General features: G+C 43.3%; 1 protein-coding gene across 2 annotated transcripts; it reads left to right on the top strand.

Moving 5' to 3' along the window:
• Positions 1–7,192: 7,192 nt before the first annotated feature.
• On the top strand, positions 7,193–19,284 carry LOC129838605 (differentially expressed in FDCP 6-like). Of its 2 annotated transcripts, XM_055905691.1 has the most exons (12): positions 7,193–7,399; positions 9,229–9,369; positions 9,699–9,887; positions 10,536–10,766; positions 10,942–11,088; positions 16,282–16,390; positions 16,604–16,815; positions 16,948–17,055; positions 17,197–17,363; positions 17,620–17,821; positions 18,110–18,200; positions 18,416–19,284. In XM_055905691.1, the coding sequence occupies exons 1-12, from the start codon at positions 7,304–7,306 to the stop codon at positions 18,613–18,615; spliced, it is 1,893 nt and encodes a 630-aa protein (XP_055761666.1). In that variant the 5' UTR covers positions 7,193–7,303; the 3' UTR covers positions 18,616–19,284. The 2 variants fall into 2 exon arrangements, with proteins under 2 accessions (XP_055761666.1, XP_055761665.1); XM_055905690.1 differs by lacking the exon at positions 18,416–19,284 and having other exon boundaries at positions 7,209–7,399; positions 17,620–17,866; positions 18,110–18,197.
• The last annotated feature ends 503 nt before the right edge of the window (positions 19,285–19,787 follow it).

Below are 19,787 nucleotides of genomic sequence, written 5' to 3'. Positions count from 1 at the left end.
TTATATGCTGCTGATCAGCACAAAACACACCCGCCACCCGCAAAGCCCATACTTAGATATGTTGCTCAACCACATCCTTGTTTGTTTTACACCCACTTATAGGAAGATGGACAAAGAATAAAGTTGAATTATTAATTAACATATTGAAATATGCACATCACACAGAGACATTGATGAAGATAAGTGTATTATTCCCAGTAGGCACAGACTGGTGCAGTACGTCCATGGAGGTTGAGTGTTTAGTTGATCTTTAAGACAGTAACTAGAGGATGGCACTAGCGGGAGGTTACCAATAAGGCTGGCATACCTTTAGTCTTGCCTTTGTACTCTATACCTCTTTATGCTACACAGTGCCTTCGGAAAGTATTCAGACCCCTTGATTTTTTCCACATTTTGTTAGGTTACAGCCTTATTCTAAAATTGACAATATAGTTTTTTTCCTCATCAATCTACATTCAATACCTCATAATGACAAAGACAAACAGGTTTTATATTTTTATAAAAACTAAAAAAATACAGAAATATCACATTTACATAAGTATTCAGACCCTTTACTCAGTACTTTGTTGAAGCACCTTTGGCAGCAATTACAGCCTCGAGTCTTCTTGGATATGACGCTACAAGCTTGGCAAACCTGTATTTGGGGAGTTTCTCCCATTCTTCTCTGCAGATCCTCTCAAGCTCTGTCAGGTTGGATGGGGAGCGTCTCTGCACAGCTATTTTCAGGTCTCTCCAGAGATGTTAGATCGGGTTCACGTCCGGGCTCTGGCTGGGCCACTCAAGGACATTAAGAGACTTGTCCCGAAGCAACTCCTGAGTTGTCTTGGCTGTGTGTTTAGGGTCATTGTCCTGTTGGAAGGTGAACCTTCGCCCCAGTCTGAGATACTGAGAGCTCTGGAGCAGGTTTTCATCAAGGATCTCTGTACTTTGCTCCGTTCATCTTTGCCTCGATCCTGACTGTTCTCCCAGTCCCTGCCGCTGAAAAACACCCCCACAGCATGATGCTGCCACCACTGTAGGAATGGTGCCAGTTTTCCTCCAGACGTGATACCTTGCATTCAGGCCAGAGTTGAATCTTGGTTTCATCAGAACACAGAATCTTGTTTTCATAGTCTGAGAGTCTTTAGGTGCCTTTCGGCAAACTCCAAGCAGGCTGTCATACTGAGGAGTGGCATCCGTCTGGGCACTCTACCATAAAGGCCTGATTGGTGGAGTGCTCGAGAGATGTTTGTCCTTCTGGAAGGTTCTCCCATCTCCACAGAGGAACTCTGTGACCATCGGGTTCTTGGACACCTCCCTGACCAAGGTCCTTCTCCCCCGATTGCTCAGATTTGCCTGGCTGGCCAGCTCCAGGACCTTATATAGTCAGGTGTGTGCCTTTCCAAATCATGTCCAATCAATTGAATTTACCACAGGTGGAGTCCAATCAGGTTGTAAAAACATCTCAAGGATGGAAACAGGATGCACCTTAGCTCAATTTCGAGTCTCATAGCAAAGGGTCTGAATACTTATGTAAATAAGGTATTTCTGTTTTTTATACATTTCCTAACATTTCTCAAAACCTGTTTTCACATTATAGGGTATTGTGTGTAGATTGTTAAATATTTTTATTTATTTAATCCATTTGAGAATAAGGCTGTAACGTAACAAAATGTGGAAAAATTCAAGGTGTCTGAATACTTTCCGAAGGCCCTGTATTTAACTCAGTTCCATAGTTCTGTGTGTGTGTGTGTGTGTGTGTGTGTGTGTGTGTGTGTGTGTGTGTGTGTGTGTGTGTGTGTGTGTGTGTGTGTGTGTGTGTGTGTGTGTGTGTGTGTGTGTGTGTGTGTGTGTGTGTCAGTCACCAGATGTCAACCCAATTGAACACTTACAGGAGATTGTGGAGCGCCACCTAAAACAGCGGTTTCCACCACCATCAACAAAACACCAAATTCTGGAATTTCTCGTGGAAGAATGGTGTCGCATCCCTCCAATAGTTCCAGACACTAGTAGAATCTATGCCAAGGCACATTGAAAGTGTTCTGGCAGCCTGTGGTGGCCCATCACCCTATTAAGGCATTTTATCTGGTTGTTTCCTATATTTTGACAGTTAGCTGTATATCACCCTCTAGTGGAAAATGTAGTTACCAGATGAAAGCAAATTCTTAGTGGGCATCTAGCATTGCTTTCACCTGGGTCATATTCATTAGTGCACACCGTAGCAAAACGTTTTGTAACCGAAAAGGAAAACAAGTGTTTCTTATTGGACAAATTTAATGAATACGGCCTAGTGAATAGATTATTTTTCTACATTAAAATGTTTGGTCCATTTTATCAAGAGCGACTTACAGTAGTCAGTGCATGGCATTATTCTTACTTTTTTTGTACTGGTCCCCCATGGGAATCGAACCCACAACCCAGGTGTTACAAGCACCATGCTCTGCCAACTGAGCCACATGGGACCCGTACAATACAATCCTGTTATCTTTTCTAAGAGCAGATGAGGGCTAGAAAACAAGGAGAGGAAGCCACTGTAAACTGTTGAAATGTACCCAGATTTCTTTTACCTGTACTGTGTTTCAGATCAGTGAAGAGTGCAGGAGAGAAGACAGATCCCCTTTGTGAAGAAGAAGCCACTACAGACTATTGAGATGCACCCTATATGTGGGGGGACCATGGCTAGAATGAATCCAACTTATGTCAAAAGTAGTTTTGTTGTGCATTTTAGCTAAACTCTAACCCTTTTCCTAACCTTAGCTTGATTATCATAACCTGCTACGTTAATTCTCCTAAACTGCTGCATAAATTCTCCTAATCTGCTACGAAAAGTCAAATCTGACGTTAATTTGTCAAAAGCAGGATCCCTCCTAGCCATGACCAGGGTCCAGGGTTTGCTTACACCTGTTCAGTTCTTTAAAATCATTGCAGTCAGATGAAGGAAGGCTGATAAGGAGAGACATTCCTTATAGAAGTAAACTTCTTCCGACTATTAAGAAAAACTGCTCTACAGACAAATCAGTTGAATGGCCGTTGATTTCCATAAGCGGGCACGTTTTTTCATGGGTCCTCCTATGTGTGCACGCATCATTTTGTTATGGGTGTTAGAGTAAAGACCATAGGCAGCTCTTCAGTTTCAAGTTTGGGAAAGCTTACAATTTATCCTACCATTTCTACCGATCTGCATGCCAGTTATGATAATTTTTTATATGGGCATTTTCGTGGAACAATTTTTTTATAGCATTTTATCTGGATATATGGTATCAGATCATGATATTTCATTCTTTCACATCGAGGCTTGGTGATTTTCGAGGCCGGGAGTGTTGGAAAGCTATTTCAAATACTGAGGAACTATCATTTGCAATGGATGTTAAAAAAACAGACATGGTTGACTTACTGTGTGAGGTTAAGAAAAAATGACTGCGAAGCTCAGATTATTAGTGGTGGACGTGGTGAGTTATGACAATCACGAGATCTGACAATGCAAAATAGGCACTTTCCTACTTTTGCATGCAGCAGGCCAGGTACGTCTACTTCTGTGCGTGCTCAGGCGCACGCTCCCTCGACTTTATCAGGACAGAGAACATGCTCACGGAGCACTCCAAACAAAAGGCAATGAACAAATATTTGACAGAACTTGTAATTGTTATGAAATTAACCAAAACTTGTTTCTCACTAGTGTAGGAGGTTGTGAACTCAACACCGCAAACAACATAATGAGCACAGTAAATGACTGTAATTAATACATGCATTAACATAAATTAATGTAAATGGCATGGGATTAACGGTACATTTACAAGGCCTACTGGTGACATGTAATTGGCAATCGAAGAGCAATCAATGCAATCGAAGAGCAAACAATTCACACAATGAAACAACGAATGCACAAGAATTAGCGAGAGACAGCTGAGCGCATTCTGGAGAGCTGAGTGCATGCATTCTAGAGAGACTAGCCATATCTTCGCCACACATCCAGTGCTTGACTTGGACTAAAATAGATTCCGGTTCTCATTTTTGGTGCAGTGGTACTGTTTATATATATATTTTTTAATTGCTAATATTTTATAAGAGGTGCAGGAACTCAAGCAGTAGAAAATGTAAGGTTCTGGTACTCAGTTCTGGTGAGCTCCTGCCCAAGTCAAGCACTGCACACACCCCTCCCCTACTTCTTGTTGCAACATTTTAAATGCTTATCACTGACAGCCGCAACTCAATCATGTAGGCCTATTGCACGCACGCACACACACACACACACACACACACGAGACTTGGGTCACTCTGTTTTCATTAATATATAATCTGGGTCTAGTGTTGAACATCCAAAACATTTTCAGAAATACAGCTCAATCACCAAGGAGATAAGATAGCATTTGTGTGTAACATAAATTACATAGTTTATTTACAAAAAAATACATTTACAAAAAAACACACCCCAATTTGACATACCAGGTATCAAGCAGAAACAGACTTGAAAAATAAAACTACATTTGGTGCCAATCAATATTACAAACTTACAGTATCATATTTATGCTCATATAAATTCAGCAAAAAAAGAAACGTCCCTTTTTCAGGACCCTGTCTTTCAAAGATAATTCATAAAAATCCAAATAACTTCACAGATCTTCATTGTAAAGGGTTTAAACACTGTTTCCCATGCTTGTTCAATGAACCATAAACAATGAATGAACATGCACCTGTGGAACGGTCATTAAGACACTAACAGCTTACAGACGGTAGGCAATTAAGGTCACAGTTATGAAAACTTAGGACACTAAAGAGGCCTTTCTACTGACTCTGAAAAACACCAAAAGAAAGATGCCCAGGGTCCCTGCTCATCTACGTGAACGTGCCTTAGGCATGCTGCAAGGAGGAATGAGGACTGCAGATGTGGCCAGGGCAATAAATTGCAATGTCTGTACTGTGAGACGCCTAAGACCGCGCTACAGGGAGAGAGGAAGGACAGCTGATCGTCCTCGCAGTGGCAGACCATGTGTAACAACACCTGCACAGGATCGGTACATCCAAACATCACACCTGCGGGATAGGTACAGGATGGCAAAAACAACTGCCCGAGTTACACTAGGAACACACAATCCCTCCATCAGTGCTCAGACTGTCCACAATAGGCTGAAAGAGGCTGGACTGAGGGCTTGTAGGCCTGTTGTAAGGCAGGTCCTCACCAGACATCACCAGCAACAACGTCGCCTATGGGCACAAACCCACCGTCGCTGGACCAGACAGGACTGGCAAAAAGTGCTCTTCACTTTTGTCTCACCAGGGGTGATGGTTGGATTCGCGTTTATCGTCGAAGGAATGAGCGTTACACCGAGGCCTGAACTCTGGAGAGGGATCGATTTGGAGGTGGAGGGTCTGTCATTGTCTGGGTCGGCGTGTCACAGCATCATCGGTCTGAGCTTGTTGTCATTGCAGGCTCATACTGACATGACCCTCGAGCATGACAATGCCACCAGCCATACTGCTCATTCTGTGCGCGATTTCCTACAAAACAAGAATGGCAGTGTTCTGCCATGGCCAGCGAAGATCCCGGATCTCAATCCCATTAAGCACGTCTGGGACCTGTTGGATCAGAGGGTGAGGGCTAGGGCCATTCCCCCCAGAAATGTCCGGGAACTTACAGGTGCCTTGGTGGAAGAGTGGGGTAACATCTCACAGCAAGAACTGGCAAATCTGGTACAGTCCATGAGGAGGAGATGCACTGCAGTACTTAATGCAGCTGGTGGCCACACCAGACACTGACTGCTACTTTTGATTTTGACCCCCCCCTTTTTTCAGGGACACATTATTCCATTTCTGTTAGTCACATGACTGTGGAACTTGTTCAGTTTATGTCTCAGTTGTTGAATCTTGTTATGTTCATACAAATATTTACAAATGTTAAGTTTGCTGAAAATAAACACAGTTGACAGTGAGAAGACATTTCATTTTTTGCTGAGTTTATATTATGTTAACTAATAGCAAAGAAACATTTTGGAATTGGCCTAATCAAGAACAAATCAAATCTGTGTGACATGATACCCTTTGGATTTATCATTTTAGAATGTCAGTGTACTAGCTTGTACACAGTGCAGGTTTTAATCATGACCAGAGGGACCACCTAAATGGCAAATTATCCCTGGTAGATTTAAAACAGCATAATTCTGCAGTTCTGGTGAGAACTGGCAAAATGTTTCACAAACTCATCCATGTTGAGGGAGCGTGCCCTCCTTGACTTAACCCAGAGAATTCTGCCGTGACTTAACCTGTCATCAACCATTGTTGTCCTAAGGTGGGTCAGTTTTAAAGCTGAGAAGCTTCTCTCGCAAGAAGCACTGCTGGCTGGAGTAACAACAGAAATCTTACAAAGTCGAAATAGCTCATGGAAGACCTCTTTATAAGGTTCTAGATACACAACAAAGTCAAGGAGAGTAGACGGTCTCCCTTAACGCTCAAAGACAGATTCAATGGCTGTAGCATTGCTTATTCGGCTGAATGATTAGCTAATACATATTTGAGAAATTATGAATAATAAGCATATGATTTTACCTGATAATAGACTACTAATGATAATATAACAGCTTCAAATACCGAACTAGTAACGTTAAGTAGCCTAGGTTAACTTAGCTGATCTTCAAAATAGGGAATTCAGCAGAGTTCTCTGATACATTTTTACAACTCATTGAAACTCTGAAAATAAATACATGGGCAAATGTTACCAAATATGATAATAATAGGCCTGCATTACGGTAGGCAGCTGATTGTTAAATTACACTTTCCATCCTTACCTTGGAAGGTCACTGTCTCTGCGCTGGGAGCGTAGTAGAACGTCTCTCTGAATAACGGGGCGTGGTTTTGGCTTAACTGCGTTGGGGAAAAGAAAGACTCATATCGCGTATGTACATCAATGACATCAACCAAGAGCTGGGGTTCATTTACCACCACCACACACTTGAAAGAAAAAGATCAATAATTTACAAGGATGCCAGAGTTTTCCAAAGTCATTCGAAGTTTTAACTTTGAGTGACCTAAAACATAATTATAGGTTTATAAGGTAGGCTATTAGTACCCTATATGAATCCAAATGTGAAAAGTGAAATGTTGATATTATATTGTGGTTTATTTTTAATTAAGTATTTATTTTGATTATAAATATATTATATGCATATAGTATTTTACTTTCGTTACATCATTTTTCCTCTCCACCCCTTTTCTTAACGTGTCCTGTTCGCCTTCTCATGAAGTGCTTCAACTTCAGTTTGCAATACTGATATCACTGCTGTGCGCAACCCGCTCGCTTCGGAATGTAGACGCAAAGACGTCTGTCTCCACAATGGAACTGCAATCCGAACTGCTCAAGTCCATCTGGTACGCGTTCACATCGCTGGACATGGAGAAATGCGGAAAAGTATCGAAGTCCCAGCTGAAGGTTAGATTTGAAGTGTAATATTTCCAAGCGCTGAGCTTTATAATCAGGAAATGGGTGTTGAATTGCTTCTGTGCCTCTGGCGCCAGCTTGTTACTCAGTCTACAATTCACATACTAATATCCACATGATCGTTTGTTTAGATAACCTTATAAACAAATGTTTTGAGGTTTGAAGATCTGATCAAGATAGCCTTAAAAGACATTGTTAGCCTCTTACAAGTTATTATATTAGGCTATAATACATTATTCAGTGTGAATCTAGGGATGTATGCCATGTATAAAGTTAACAGTCCACCAGTAAAAATAATAATTAGCATGGATCATGCAGGAATACTGCTCAGTATGAGAAACATGCACATGAAAACATTCTCACTCACACACAACTTGGATACATTGGTGACTTTAATACCCTCATGAGTGTGTATCCATGAAACCCGCTTTCAGTGAGTTATCACAATAGCGGCAGCCTACACATAGAAATGGGAGCATTAAAGTCAGTCGATAGTCACCTATGCCAGGACTGGCCCTCTCCCTTTACTGCAGTCAACCTGTACACATGACAACATATCAGAGTTTACTGTACAACAGAAACAGACGGTGCTGTGTGTTCAGACATCTTCCCCAGTCATCTTCCCCTTCACTCAGTCTCTGGCCTGTCGAGTTCAAACAAGTTGTGTTCTCCCTTTGGTGAGAATACCAGGAAATAGCAGGCAGGTGTTCAGACATGCTCACACCGAGGGGGCTGTGTGTGTGCGTGTGTGTTGGTGTGTGTGTGTGTGTGTGTGTGTGTGTGTGTGTGTGTGTGTGTGTGTGTGTGTGTGTGTGTGTGTGTGTGTGTGTGTGTGTGTGTGTGTGTGTGTGTGTGTGTGTGTCAGTCAGTCAGTCAACAGAGGCCTGCAATGTTGTTTACACTGCTTGCTTTGGTTTTTATCATTGACCACTTTGTTTTTTCATATGATTTGAGATGATTAGAAGTTGTGAACAATTTCAGTAACCACTTACATACTGTATATAAATATAGGAATAGTAGATGTAATATTGACAGTAACATAATACTGTACATTTAAAGGGTCATTTTTGGGAGATTATCATTTGGCCAAAAGACCATCCTCTCCTCGAATTCTCCGTCCTCTCTCCTTGGTGACCCGGAAACCGCTAAGTTGTAGAGTGGTCGAGGATAGTGTCAATTAGTTTCAAACGGAGTGTCCTCGATAACGTTCTCCCGCCGAGGAAGCGCGAGTATCCTTCGCAGAAGAGTTTTGAAATCCGCCACACCCCCTTTTAAATCAGCTGTTGTTTACTTGGAGGAGATAAGTATGCACATTTAAAAACTATATGCTACGTATTATTTTATCTATAAAATGTCTAGCACAACTAGCTACATGTGTTTTTAATACTTTACACATTTAATTTGGGACTCCATCCCTGGAAACGTAATTTATATGATGACGAGCGAGTGAAGAAGGAGAGTCTAATTTAATTCAAATGTATTGTTTCCACATTTCTTCTCCTCGGTTACCATTGAGCTTTTTCAAGAAGAGGCCTAGGAGAGGACAACTGAGTACAGAGGAGTTGAGTAAACCAATTGAGAATCTGCATTTGACACAGGCATTTTCTTAATTGTCCTGTGTGTGTGGTGTGTGTGGTGTGTGTGTGTGTGTGTGTGTGTGTGTGTGTGTGTGTGTGTGTGTGTGTGTGTGTGTGTGTGTGTGTGTGTGTGTGTGTGTGTGTGTGTGTGTGTGTGTGTGTGTGTGTGTGTGTGTGTGTGTGTGTGTGTGTGTGTGTGTGTGTGTGTGTGTGTGTGTGTGTGCGCGCGCGCGCGTGTCGCAGGTTCTCTCCCACAACCTGTACACGGTGTTGAACATCCCTCACGACCCCGTGGCACTGGAGGAACACTTCCAAGACGATGACAATGGACCGGTGTCAAACCATGGCTACATGCCCTACCTCAACAAATACATACTGGCCAAGGTAAACTACCTCAACAAATACATACTGGCCAAGGTAACCATTCCATCATACTCAATTGAGGATTTTCACATTGAGATGAGTGAATTCCAGTCCATTCAGGAGATGAATTGCACTTGATCTTGATCTTAGTTCACCCAAAATTACATATTGGTTTCCTTAACCTGTGAGCAAAACCGAAGCATGCATTGCTGTCTTACCTTGTCCATAGACTGCTTACAGAGTATAGAAACCAATATGTCATTTAGTCATTTGGGTGAACTATCCGTTTAACATCTAAAACTCTTTACCAGTACTAATGAACAAATGAACCCCTGGTGTGCTGCACCTAGGTCAAAGAGGGTGCATACGACAAGGAGACGTTTGACGACCTGTGCTGGATGATGACCATGAAGAAAAACTACAGACCTAGCAGCGGCCAGGGGGGGCTGCTGTGCTCCCTGAGAGACTGCTTCAAACTTTTCTGTCTCTTCAACCTGCTGTCGGAGGACCACTACCCACTCATCATGATTCCACAGGAGGTGAGGGGGTTGGAGGGATGAGGGGGCCAGGGGGCCAGGAAGAGACTGACCTCCATTGGCACATTTAAATATAAAGCCAGATAGTATCTTTCAGAGAGAAAAGAGATGTACAGGTAGAGAGGAAATAGTTCATCTGAAAAAGAGGGAGGGAGAATAGAGGGTTAATAGACACACATACAGTACTGTATATAAACAGTAAGAAAATAGTCGTAGTTATGCAGTCCAGTGGCCATTTTGACTACACAGTGTGCTTTGACGCTTGCAGTATACAAACTGTATGTTTATCGATTAGCCCCTTGCTCAGTGGAGGCTGCTGAGGGGAGAACGGCTCATAATAATGGCTGAAACGAGTCCGTCCTCCCTAATTATGGTGCCACCATCCTCCTGTGCATTTGCTAAAATATCTCTACTCTAGGTCCTTACTTCCTGTTCTCCTCCCACTAAGCAGGAAGTCAGAGTAGAATAAACCAATAGGAGGGAGGTTTAGTTTCCTGTTGATAACATCTGCAGGCTTTATGAAGATGTGTTGCAACTTGCTGACCACAGCATTATCCCTTAACTAGATCACTTTCTGAATATGGGTCCCAGCAAATTGAGCCATAAAAGGATAAAGATATTTTCTGACTTGTAACGCACACACACACGCAGGTGGAGTACCTGCTGAAGAAAATCTCCACTGCGATGAACCAGGAGTGGGACAGCAAGCCCCTCGAGGACCTGCTATCCCAGGATGCCTCTGTCCAGGAGGAGGGCATGTCAGTGTGGGTGTTCCTGGATCACATGGGCGCCGGGAGGCTGCTGAGGGTCAGCAATGCGGGTGCCTTCAGTCTGGCTCTGGACCAGGTCTTCTTGGAGATGTACCACAACGTCCTCAAGAGGGTGAGTTGGTGGGACTGTATGGATGTGGCTCCGGGTGGGGCTGTGTGTGTGGGCTGTTTTTATGTGTGTGTGTGTGTGTGTATATGTGTGTTTGCGCTGAATGAAATTCACATTACAGGGACAATGATCGATCCCTCTCTCTCCCTTTCTGTCTGTCTGTTTCTCTCTGTCGGAGGGTTACATATGGAAAAAGGGACATGTGCGCAGGAACTGGATGGAGCGTTGGTTTGTACTCAGGCCATCCTTCATGGCCTACTACGCCAGCGAGGACCTGAAAGACAAGAAGGGAGAGATTCCATTGGACCAGAATTGTGTTGTGGAGGTAATCTTGTTATTCTGGTTCATCTTTCAATCCACAAAACTGGTAGAAAAAATCTTGGCTAGGATAATATTTTTTTTTGCTAATGGCTGAGTGAATCGCTAATGTGTACCTGAGACTGAGAAGTACACTATATATACAAAAGTATGTGGACACCCCTTCAAATTAGTGGATTTGGCTATATTAGCCACACCCGTTGCTGACCGGTGTATAAAATCGAGCACACAGCCATGCAACCTCCATAGACAAACATTGGCAGTGGAATGGCCTTACTGAAGTGCTCAGTGACATTCAACTTGGCACAAGTCAGTTTGTCAAATTTCTGCCCTGCTAGAGCTGTAAGTGCTGTTATTGTGAAGTAGAAACGTCTAGGAGCAACAACAGCTCAGCCGCAAAGTGGTAGGCCACACAAGCTCACAAAACGGGACCGCCAGGTGCAAAAAATCAGCTGTCCTCAGTTGCAACACTCACTACCGAGTTCTAAACTGCCTCTGGAAGCAACGTCAGCACAATAACTGTTTGTCTGGAGCTTCATGAAATAGGTTTCCATGGCCGGGCAGCCACACACAAGCCTAAGATCACCACGTGCAATGCCAGAGGTCAGCTGGAGTGGCGTAAAACTCGCCGCCACTGGACTCTGGAGCAGTGGAAATGCGTTCTCTGGAGTGATTAATTATACTTTACCATCTGGCAGATGCCAGGAGAACGCTACATACCCAAATGCATAGTGCCAACTGTAAAGTTAGGTGGAGGGGGAATAATGGTCTGGGGCTGTTTTTCACGTTTCGGGCTAGGCCCCTTTGTTCCAGTGAAGGGAAATCTTAACGCTACAGCATACAATGACATTCTAGACGATTCTGTGCTTCGAACTTTGTGGCAAGAGTTTGGGGAAGGCCCTTTTCATGTTTCAGCATGACGATGCCGCTGTGCACAAAGCCAGGTCCATACAGAAATGGTTTGTCAAAATCGATGTGGAATAACTTGACTGGCCTGCACAAAGCCCTGACCTCAAGCTCATCGAACACCTTTGTGATGAATTGGAACGCCGACTGCGAGCCAGGCCTGTTCGCCCAACATCAGTGCCCGACCTCACTAATGCTCTTCTGTCTGAATGGAAGTAAGTCCCTGCAGCAATGTTCCAACATCTAGTGGAAAGCCTTCCTTAGAAGAGTGGAGGCTGTTATAGCAGCAATGGGGGGACCAAATCCATATTACTGCCCGTGATTTTGCAATGAGATGTTCGATGAGCAGGTGTCCACATACTTTTGGTAATGTTTTGATTTTTTTAATTCAAATTTTATTTCTACAGGGCTCTACACCATTGAGACCAGGGTCTAATTTGCAAGGGATCCCTGTGAACATGAACGTACAATAAATAATATCAATACAATAAATTAAACAGGATTAATCTAAACAAACACAACTCTCACATCACCTCCCTTAAACTCCATCTAAGCTGTCCAATGGAGAACAGGGAGTCTAATTTCAAGGTTACCTGAAGGCTATTCCATGAGCTGGACCTCCAGAAGCAGTCAGTCCAGAGGGCGGTCTGAAAATGGCTGGATCTTCAGTTAATATGTGAGCTGATGTAGTGGGAGGAGTCTCTGAAGAACCGCTTTATGTACAAAAAGTAGCCAGTGCTGGACCCTTCTGGTAGTTAGAGACTCCCAGCCAACAGAACTATACACAATGCAGTGATGTGTACGGAACATTGTCCCCAGTGATAAAAAGAAGTGCTGAATGCTAGTTTGAATGTAAAGGTTTTAAAGCAGAGGCTGCCACATGCATGTACAGTCGTGGCCAAAAGTTTTGAGAATGACACAAATATTAATTTCCACAAAGTTTGCTGCTTCAGTGTCTTTAGATATTTTTGTCAGATGTTACTATGGAATACTGAAGTATAATTACAAGCATTTCATAAGTGTCAAAGGCTTTTATTGACAATTTCATGAAGTTGATGCAAAGAGTCATTATTTGCCGTGTTGACCCTTCTTTTTCAAGACCTCTGCAATCTGCCCTGGCATGCTGTCAATTAACTTCTGAGCCACATCCTGACTGATGGCAGCCCATTCTTGCATAATCAATGCTTGGAGTTGAGTTTGTCAGAATTTGTGGATTTTTGTTTGTCCACCAACCTCTTGAGGATTGACCACAAGTTCTCAATGGGATTAAGGTCTGGGGAGTTTCCTGGCCATGGACCCAAAATATCGATGTTTTGTTCCCCGAGCCACGTAGGTATCACTTTTGCCTTATGGCAAGGTGCTCCATCATGCTGGAAAATGTATTGTTTGTCACCAAACTGTTTCTGGATGGTTGGGAGAAGTTGCTCTCGGAGGATGTATTGGTACCCTTCTTTATTCATGGCTGTGTTCTTAGGCAAAATTGTGAATGAGCCCACTCCCTTGGCTGAGAAGCAACCCCACACATGAATGGTCTCAGGATGCTTTACTGTTGGCATGACACAGGACTGATGGTAGCGTTCACCTTGTCTTCTCTGGACAAGCTTTTTCCAGATGCCCCAAACAATCAGAAAGGGGATTGATCAGAGAAAATGACTTTACCCCAGTCCTCAGCAGTCCAATCCCTGTACCTTTTGCAGAATATCAGTCTGTCCCTGATGTTTTTCCTGGAGAGATGTGGCTTCTTTGCTGCCCTTCTTGACACCAGGCCATCCTCCAAAAGTCTTTACCTCACTGTGCGTGCAGATGCACTCACACCTGCCTGCTGCCATTTCTGAGCAAGCTCTGTACTGGTGGTGCCCCGATCCCGCAGCTGAATTAACTCTAGGAGACGGTCCTGGTGCTTGCTGGACTTTCTTGGGCACCCAGAAGCCTTCTTCACAACAATTGAAACGCTCTCCTTGAAGTTCTTGATGATCCGATAAATGGTTGATTTAGGTGCAATCTTACTGGCAGCAATATCCTTGCCTGTGAAGCCCTTTTTGTGCAAAGCAATGATGACGGCACGTGTTTCCTTGCATGTAAGCATGAATGACAGAGGAAGAACAATGATTCCAAGCACCACCTTCATTTTGAAGCTTCCAGTCTGTTATTCGAACTCAGTCAGCATGACAGAGTGATCTCCAGCCTTGCCAAAAAATCGACCCCTGCGGTAAACCTTTCATAATATTGAGGAAGCTAGATTTGATACCATCAGTACAAGTTGTGTCCTGTCCATTAGATAGTTATTGAACCGACTGCAATATGCCTGACCTAGCGTATTTCACACAACCTTTGTACAAGTAGGAAATGGTCAGCAGTATCAAATACTTTTGACAGGTCAATAAACAATTATTTTTATGGTGTAAACAATATAGCACATCATATAGACAAGTGTAGCTGCTGATACAGTGCTATGTCTGTTAATCTGTCTGCATATTTCAAGACATGGCATATGGGGATGTAGCGAGATACCCAAAGGGCTGGATGATTCTCTTGTCATCACTCATCTTGAAAAAAGGTAAACTATATTTAACAAAAATATCCACCTGACTGGTGTGGCATATCAAGAAGCTGATTAAACAGCATGATTATTACACAGGTGTACCTTGTGCTGAGGACAATAAAAGGCACCTCTAAAATGTGTAGTTTTGTCACACCGCACAATGCCACAGATGTCTCAAGTTAAGGGAGCATGCAATTGGCATGCTGACAGCAGGAATGTCCTCTAGAGCTGTTGCCAGATAATGTAATGTTTATTTCTCTACCAAGGCCAGCATCCCGGAGTCGCCTCTTCACTGTTGACGTTGAGACTGGTGTTTTGCGGGTACTGTTTACTGAAGCTGCCAGTTGCAGACTTGTGAGGCGTCTGTTTCTCAAACTAGACACTCTACTGTACTTGTCTTCTTGCTCAGTTGTGCACCGGGGCCTCCCACTCCTTTCTATTCTGATTTAGGACTATAAATTCTAACTAGTGTAAATTTAGCATTATTACCAAGGGCCACATTTTGGACTAGACATTCAAACTGCTTAGGGACAGAGGTAGTGAGAGATGCAGAAACATTTAAGTTGTCCTTTGTAAATATGGCGACACCTCCACCTCTGTCAGATCCAAAACATTATAACCAGCCAGAGACACATCAGTATCCGGCACAGTCTTATTTAGCCAAGTTTTCCTCAAACCCTCCCATCTATCTCTGAACACCATCCAGTTTTGATTTCTATTTGCCATATATTTTTCAACTGTGCTATAATGTTTCACAAAAGTTCTGAAACGTTCTATTTTCATTGTTTCTACAGATTGTAAATTAAATATATTTTTTTGATAATAGTATTATTATATTATTGATTGTCTATGACTTTTCAAGTCACTCAGCAGTGCTATTTGGAGAGTTAGCTCCAGGTAAATGTTGCAATTCTTTAACCTTTCCTGGACCTGTGACCAAAAACAAGCTACATATGGACAGTACCAAAGCAAATGATCTAATGACTCTGTCTTTTCGCAGTCTGCAGAGCTGGGATGGTTTTATCCCCCATATATATATATATATATATATATATATATATATATAAAATGTAATTGCTTGCAAGAATTTTGTATAATCATTTAAATGGAACAATTTGAAGTTTTGTATCCGGCGTCGTTCTGTGTATCAGTTCATATACCATGTGCCATGGAATTGGTATATCGAAAATCACTTCCCAACTATATGGCAATCTATATGGCACAGCTGTCCATTTTTGGTCCTTAAATGAAACTGGTATACTTTTTTTATTTATCAGAATTTTATTTAACCACTTTTGGTCTTTAATGCAGGGCCGACAGACAAGTTCCTTACTCTTTCCCTCTTCCCCTTTTGTGGTTTCAGATATTACCAGAATGTCCACAATGGTTTGAGATGTCAGAGTTCAAGATCAAACTTCTGGCATTTACATGAATCAGTCCAACACCGCAGCTGCAGGATTTCATATCAGAGTCTAATATCAGCACACTATGCTCAGTTGGTAACCCCTTATTTGAAAATACCATAGGGTTAGCTTGAATTGGTATAGATACAAGCTTGTCTAAAACTGTACCATTGGGCCTATATTTTGAACTATGATGTGGATTACAACAAGAGTCAATGAGAGTTACCTGTTGCGAGCCTGATGCAAATACGGATCATTTAAGGTTGGGATTACCTGAGCGGAACTTGGGGTGTTGATAAGTCAATGTCACCCTGGTAGTCAACCACCAGTTGTCCTCTCTTTGTCTTAGGCTATTCCAGACAGGGATGGGAAGCGTTGTCTCTTTTGTGTGAAGACCACCAGCAAGACCTATGAGATGAGTGCCGCCGACCAGAGACAGAGGGTGGAATGGACCCAAGGTGAGGGGATGTGAACAAGTGTAACGCCCTGCCTGAGACACAAGCCTAATTGTTGTCCTCGGACCAAGAGGATATCCTGTTAACCTAATGGTTAAAACATTTGGCACGCGGGAGACCCCTCGGTTGAAAAGCATTAGGGAAAGAACATAACTTTTTTCTGATTCTTCTGTGTGTCTGTGTGTGTGTCCGTGTGTGTGTCCTCTTTCTCCCCAGCCTTGCAGACTGCCGTCCGTCTCCAGGGTGAGCGCAAGTCCTCCCTGCACCAGGAACTAAAGTTGAAGAGGCGGGTCCAGCGCGAGCAGAGTCAACGGGATCGCAGCCTGAGTGCCAGCAGCAGCCGCGGCAGACAATCAGAAGAGCTTACCATTCAAGATCTGGAGAGGGAAAAGGAACGGCAAGGACAGGAGATAGAGAGTATTATTCAGGTGAGCAGGAGGGAGAGAGAGTGAGGCATTAAAGAGGAGAGATAGAAATGATGAGTGGGGGGAAAGAGGGGGTAATGCATACATAGTATACAGTACCTAACATGACATGTAGGGTGTATTTGTGTCCCACAGCACCAGCGAGAGGTGGAGGCACGGCGCAGGGAGGAGGAGGAGAAAGAGAGGGAGCAACAGAAGGAGGTCCAGAGAGAGTTGGAGAGACAGCTAGAAGAGGCAGAGAAGGTGAGATCATGTACTGAAGAACGAGGTTAATTAGTGCACCTGTGTAGGTTCCCCAGATAAATGATTTGCGTGTGTGTGTGTGTCTATGCATTCGGTGTACATGTATACATACCTGATTGCCTGTCTGCGTGTGTTCCCCAGTTGCGGGAGAGCATGCAGGCTGAGATGGCAGAGAAAGAAAAGGAGGCCGAGCAGCAGAGGAAGAGGATCCAGGAGCTGGAGCTGACACAGCACAAACTGGAGGCTGCTCTCAACACAGAGATACAGGCACACATGGAGGAGGAGAGAGTCAGGCTGGAGCTAGAAGGGTAACACGCCTACACAAACTTATCTCAACACGGAGATACTGGCCCACATGGAGGAAAGTCAGGCACACACACACACACACACACACACATACACACACGGCTGCAAGACTAAAGTCACAGATCAGATCACCAAACGTCCCTGTCTATTGCATTAGAATGGTCTTCTGTATCCTTATGTCCCTCATCCTCTCTCCTATCTATCATTGTCTCCCTTTCTACTGTCTCTACCATTGTCCTCCTTCCTCTCCTCTCCCAGGGTACTGCAGGCAGAGGAGGAGAAGAGCAGGCAGTGTCTGCTCCTCCAGGAGCAGCAGGAGGCATCCCGCCACTTCAGCCCCACGGAGGAGGTCCCAAACGGAGCTAAGGAAAAGCGGCCGGCCCCCTCTGCCCTCCACTATGCCTCCCAGGAGCTCCAGAGCCTCAGAGAGACCCGAGAGAGGAGTCATCAGCACCTGGAGGTGAGAGCGAGGAGATGAGAGGTGGAGGAGAAGAGGTGGCAGGAGGTGAGGGGAGAGCAGGAAAAGGCTATTGTTCAGGATCTCTAGCTACAGTGGACTTTAGGCAGCCATCATTTCCACATTGAAAACGCTTTATATCATTATTTGCAGGTGGAATTGTTGCATAGGGTACCTATAAGTCAATAACAGCTAGTAAATGATAGATGGTAAAACAAAGTGCAACTGACATCAACTTTGTAACTAGCAGTATGTTCTCATGTCCTTGTTTCCTTCTCTCTGGGTCTGTAGGAAGTTCAGGAGAAGCTTCGTAAAGCCAGCATCCATGTCCGACACTGGAACGTTCAACTCAACCGCCTAATGAAACCCATCGCTCCTGGGGGTAATGCTCTGCCATGTATTTCTCTCTCTCTCTCTCTCTCTCTCTCTCTCTCTCTCTCTCTCTCTCTCTCTCTCTCTCTCTCTCTGTCTCTCTGTCTCTCTGTCTGTCTCTGTCTCTCTGTGTGTTGCAATAAAAAAATACTACAATAAGAAATCATATTTGATGGACAGTCAATAAAATATACTAAATATGGTATGCCATATCTTTTGCTACAGACAAGTTATCAGCGTTGCCAGCGAAAATCACCTGCCCGAAACAGGAGGGGGCGTTAGCCAGCAGTGAGTTTATCGCTAAACTCCAACCAAGAGCCAATCAAGAAACTCAGCAAATACTTGAGAGCCAATCGGCTACAGAAGAGAAAGGGCTAAAGGAACAGGTGGAAGCTATCACCCTGTCAGAGCCTGGGGGATCGTGATGTGTCATGGGTAAATTGTGACTGACTCACTGACTGATCTACAAATAATATTGTAGTTATTTATGATACAAGGATCTTTGCAGATCAGTCATTCGGCAGTCGTCTGTACTGTTGGCTGGAATGTCGAACATTCCCAGTTGTTTTACATGTCAACAGTCTGGCCGAGTTCCTGCCCGACTAGATGCGCAGGTGTTGCATTGCATCAATCAATGGTTGCGTGCAACGTCATCGACTGTGCAGTCGGGCATCAGATTTCTACATCATATGAGGTGCTTAGCTGATGGGTTAAATACCACTCCAGGCTTTGTAAGATCTGGAATGTAGTCAGGGAGGAACTCGACCTCTACCAATGGTAGTGCTGACTAGGAGATGAGTAGGATCTGTAAGAAATGTATTGATCGAGGAGATACTACCTGTGCAATAAGAATGCTTATTTTAGTTTCTTCCTTCACAAAAAATCTTCTGTTCCGTATGAACATGACTAATGATAAGGAATATGATTCTTGGAAGGTGGACCCAGTAGCCTATACACTACTTCAAGAACTGGGAAACACCTCATCAACCAACTGACTGTTCAGATTTCCATCTTGCTAGGGGACAACAGTCATTGTAAATGATAGAATACCAAGAATAAATGACAGGTTTGAATTTCTGTACAAAAGAAGTGCACATACTGGTATGTTGTGTGTGAACAACGTGATTGCTCTCTTCTCCATTTGATACAAGGCAGTCTAACAAACCCATGTGTGCCATTTTATTGTCAGGAAAGGAAAAGTGTCATGTCAGGAAAAATCGGGACACGCAAATATGTACAGTCCCCTTTTGAAATAGGCCTAATATTCAGCACAACGTTTAATTATGAGAGAAAGCCAGATTATTTTTTTCTCTTTCTTTAATTGTTGAAATTCAATCTCTTTGAAATAATGTCTTAAATCCTTTAGAAAAATACGTCTGTGGCTCACATATACACATACCGATGCCTAATATATATGTACTAATATTTAAAATAAATATATCTAAATACATGTCTTACTCATGTACATATGTCACATATAGTATCACACATCATACAGAATATCGAGTGGTTGATGTTTTTTCGATACCGAGGTAAAGACAGTCTCAAGTTGGATATTCGACAGATATTCGCGCTTTCAAACCACTTCAAATCAAAT

This window comes from Salvelinus fontinalis, chromosome 39 (assembly GCF_029448725.1).
Source record: "Salvelinus fontinalis isolate EN_2023a chromosome 39, ASM2944872v1, whole genome shotgun sequence".
Taxonomy (NCBI): domain Eukaryota; kingdom Metazoa; phylum Chordata; class Actinopteri; order Salmoniformes; family Salmonidae; genus Salvelinus; species Salvelinus fontinalis.
Note: the sequence above shows the minus strand (reverse complement) of the source record. Positions and strands in the feature narration are given on the sequence as shown.

What these genes read in the sequence shown, in the direction of transcription:
- LOC129838605 (XM_055905691.1), top strand. Translation starts at nt 7,304, where the DNA reads ATGGAACTGCAATCCGAACTGCTCAAGTCCATCTGGTACGCGTTCACA. An exon ending in ACCACAACGTCCTCAAGAGG is followed by an intron (nt 10,767 to 10,941) that starts GTGAGTTGGTGG and finishes TCTCTGTCGGAG; the next exon opens with GGTTACATATGGAAAAAGGG. An exon ending in GGAGTCATCAGCACCTGGAG is followed by an intron (nt 17,822 to 18,109) that starts GTGAGAGCGAGG and finishes CTGGGTCTGTAG; the next exon opens with GAAGTTCAGGAGAAGCTTCG.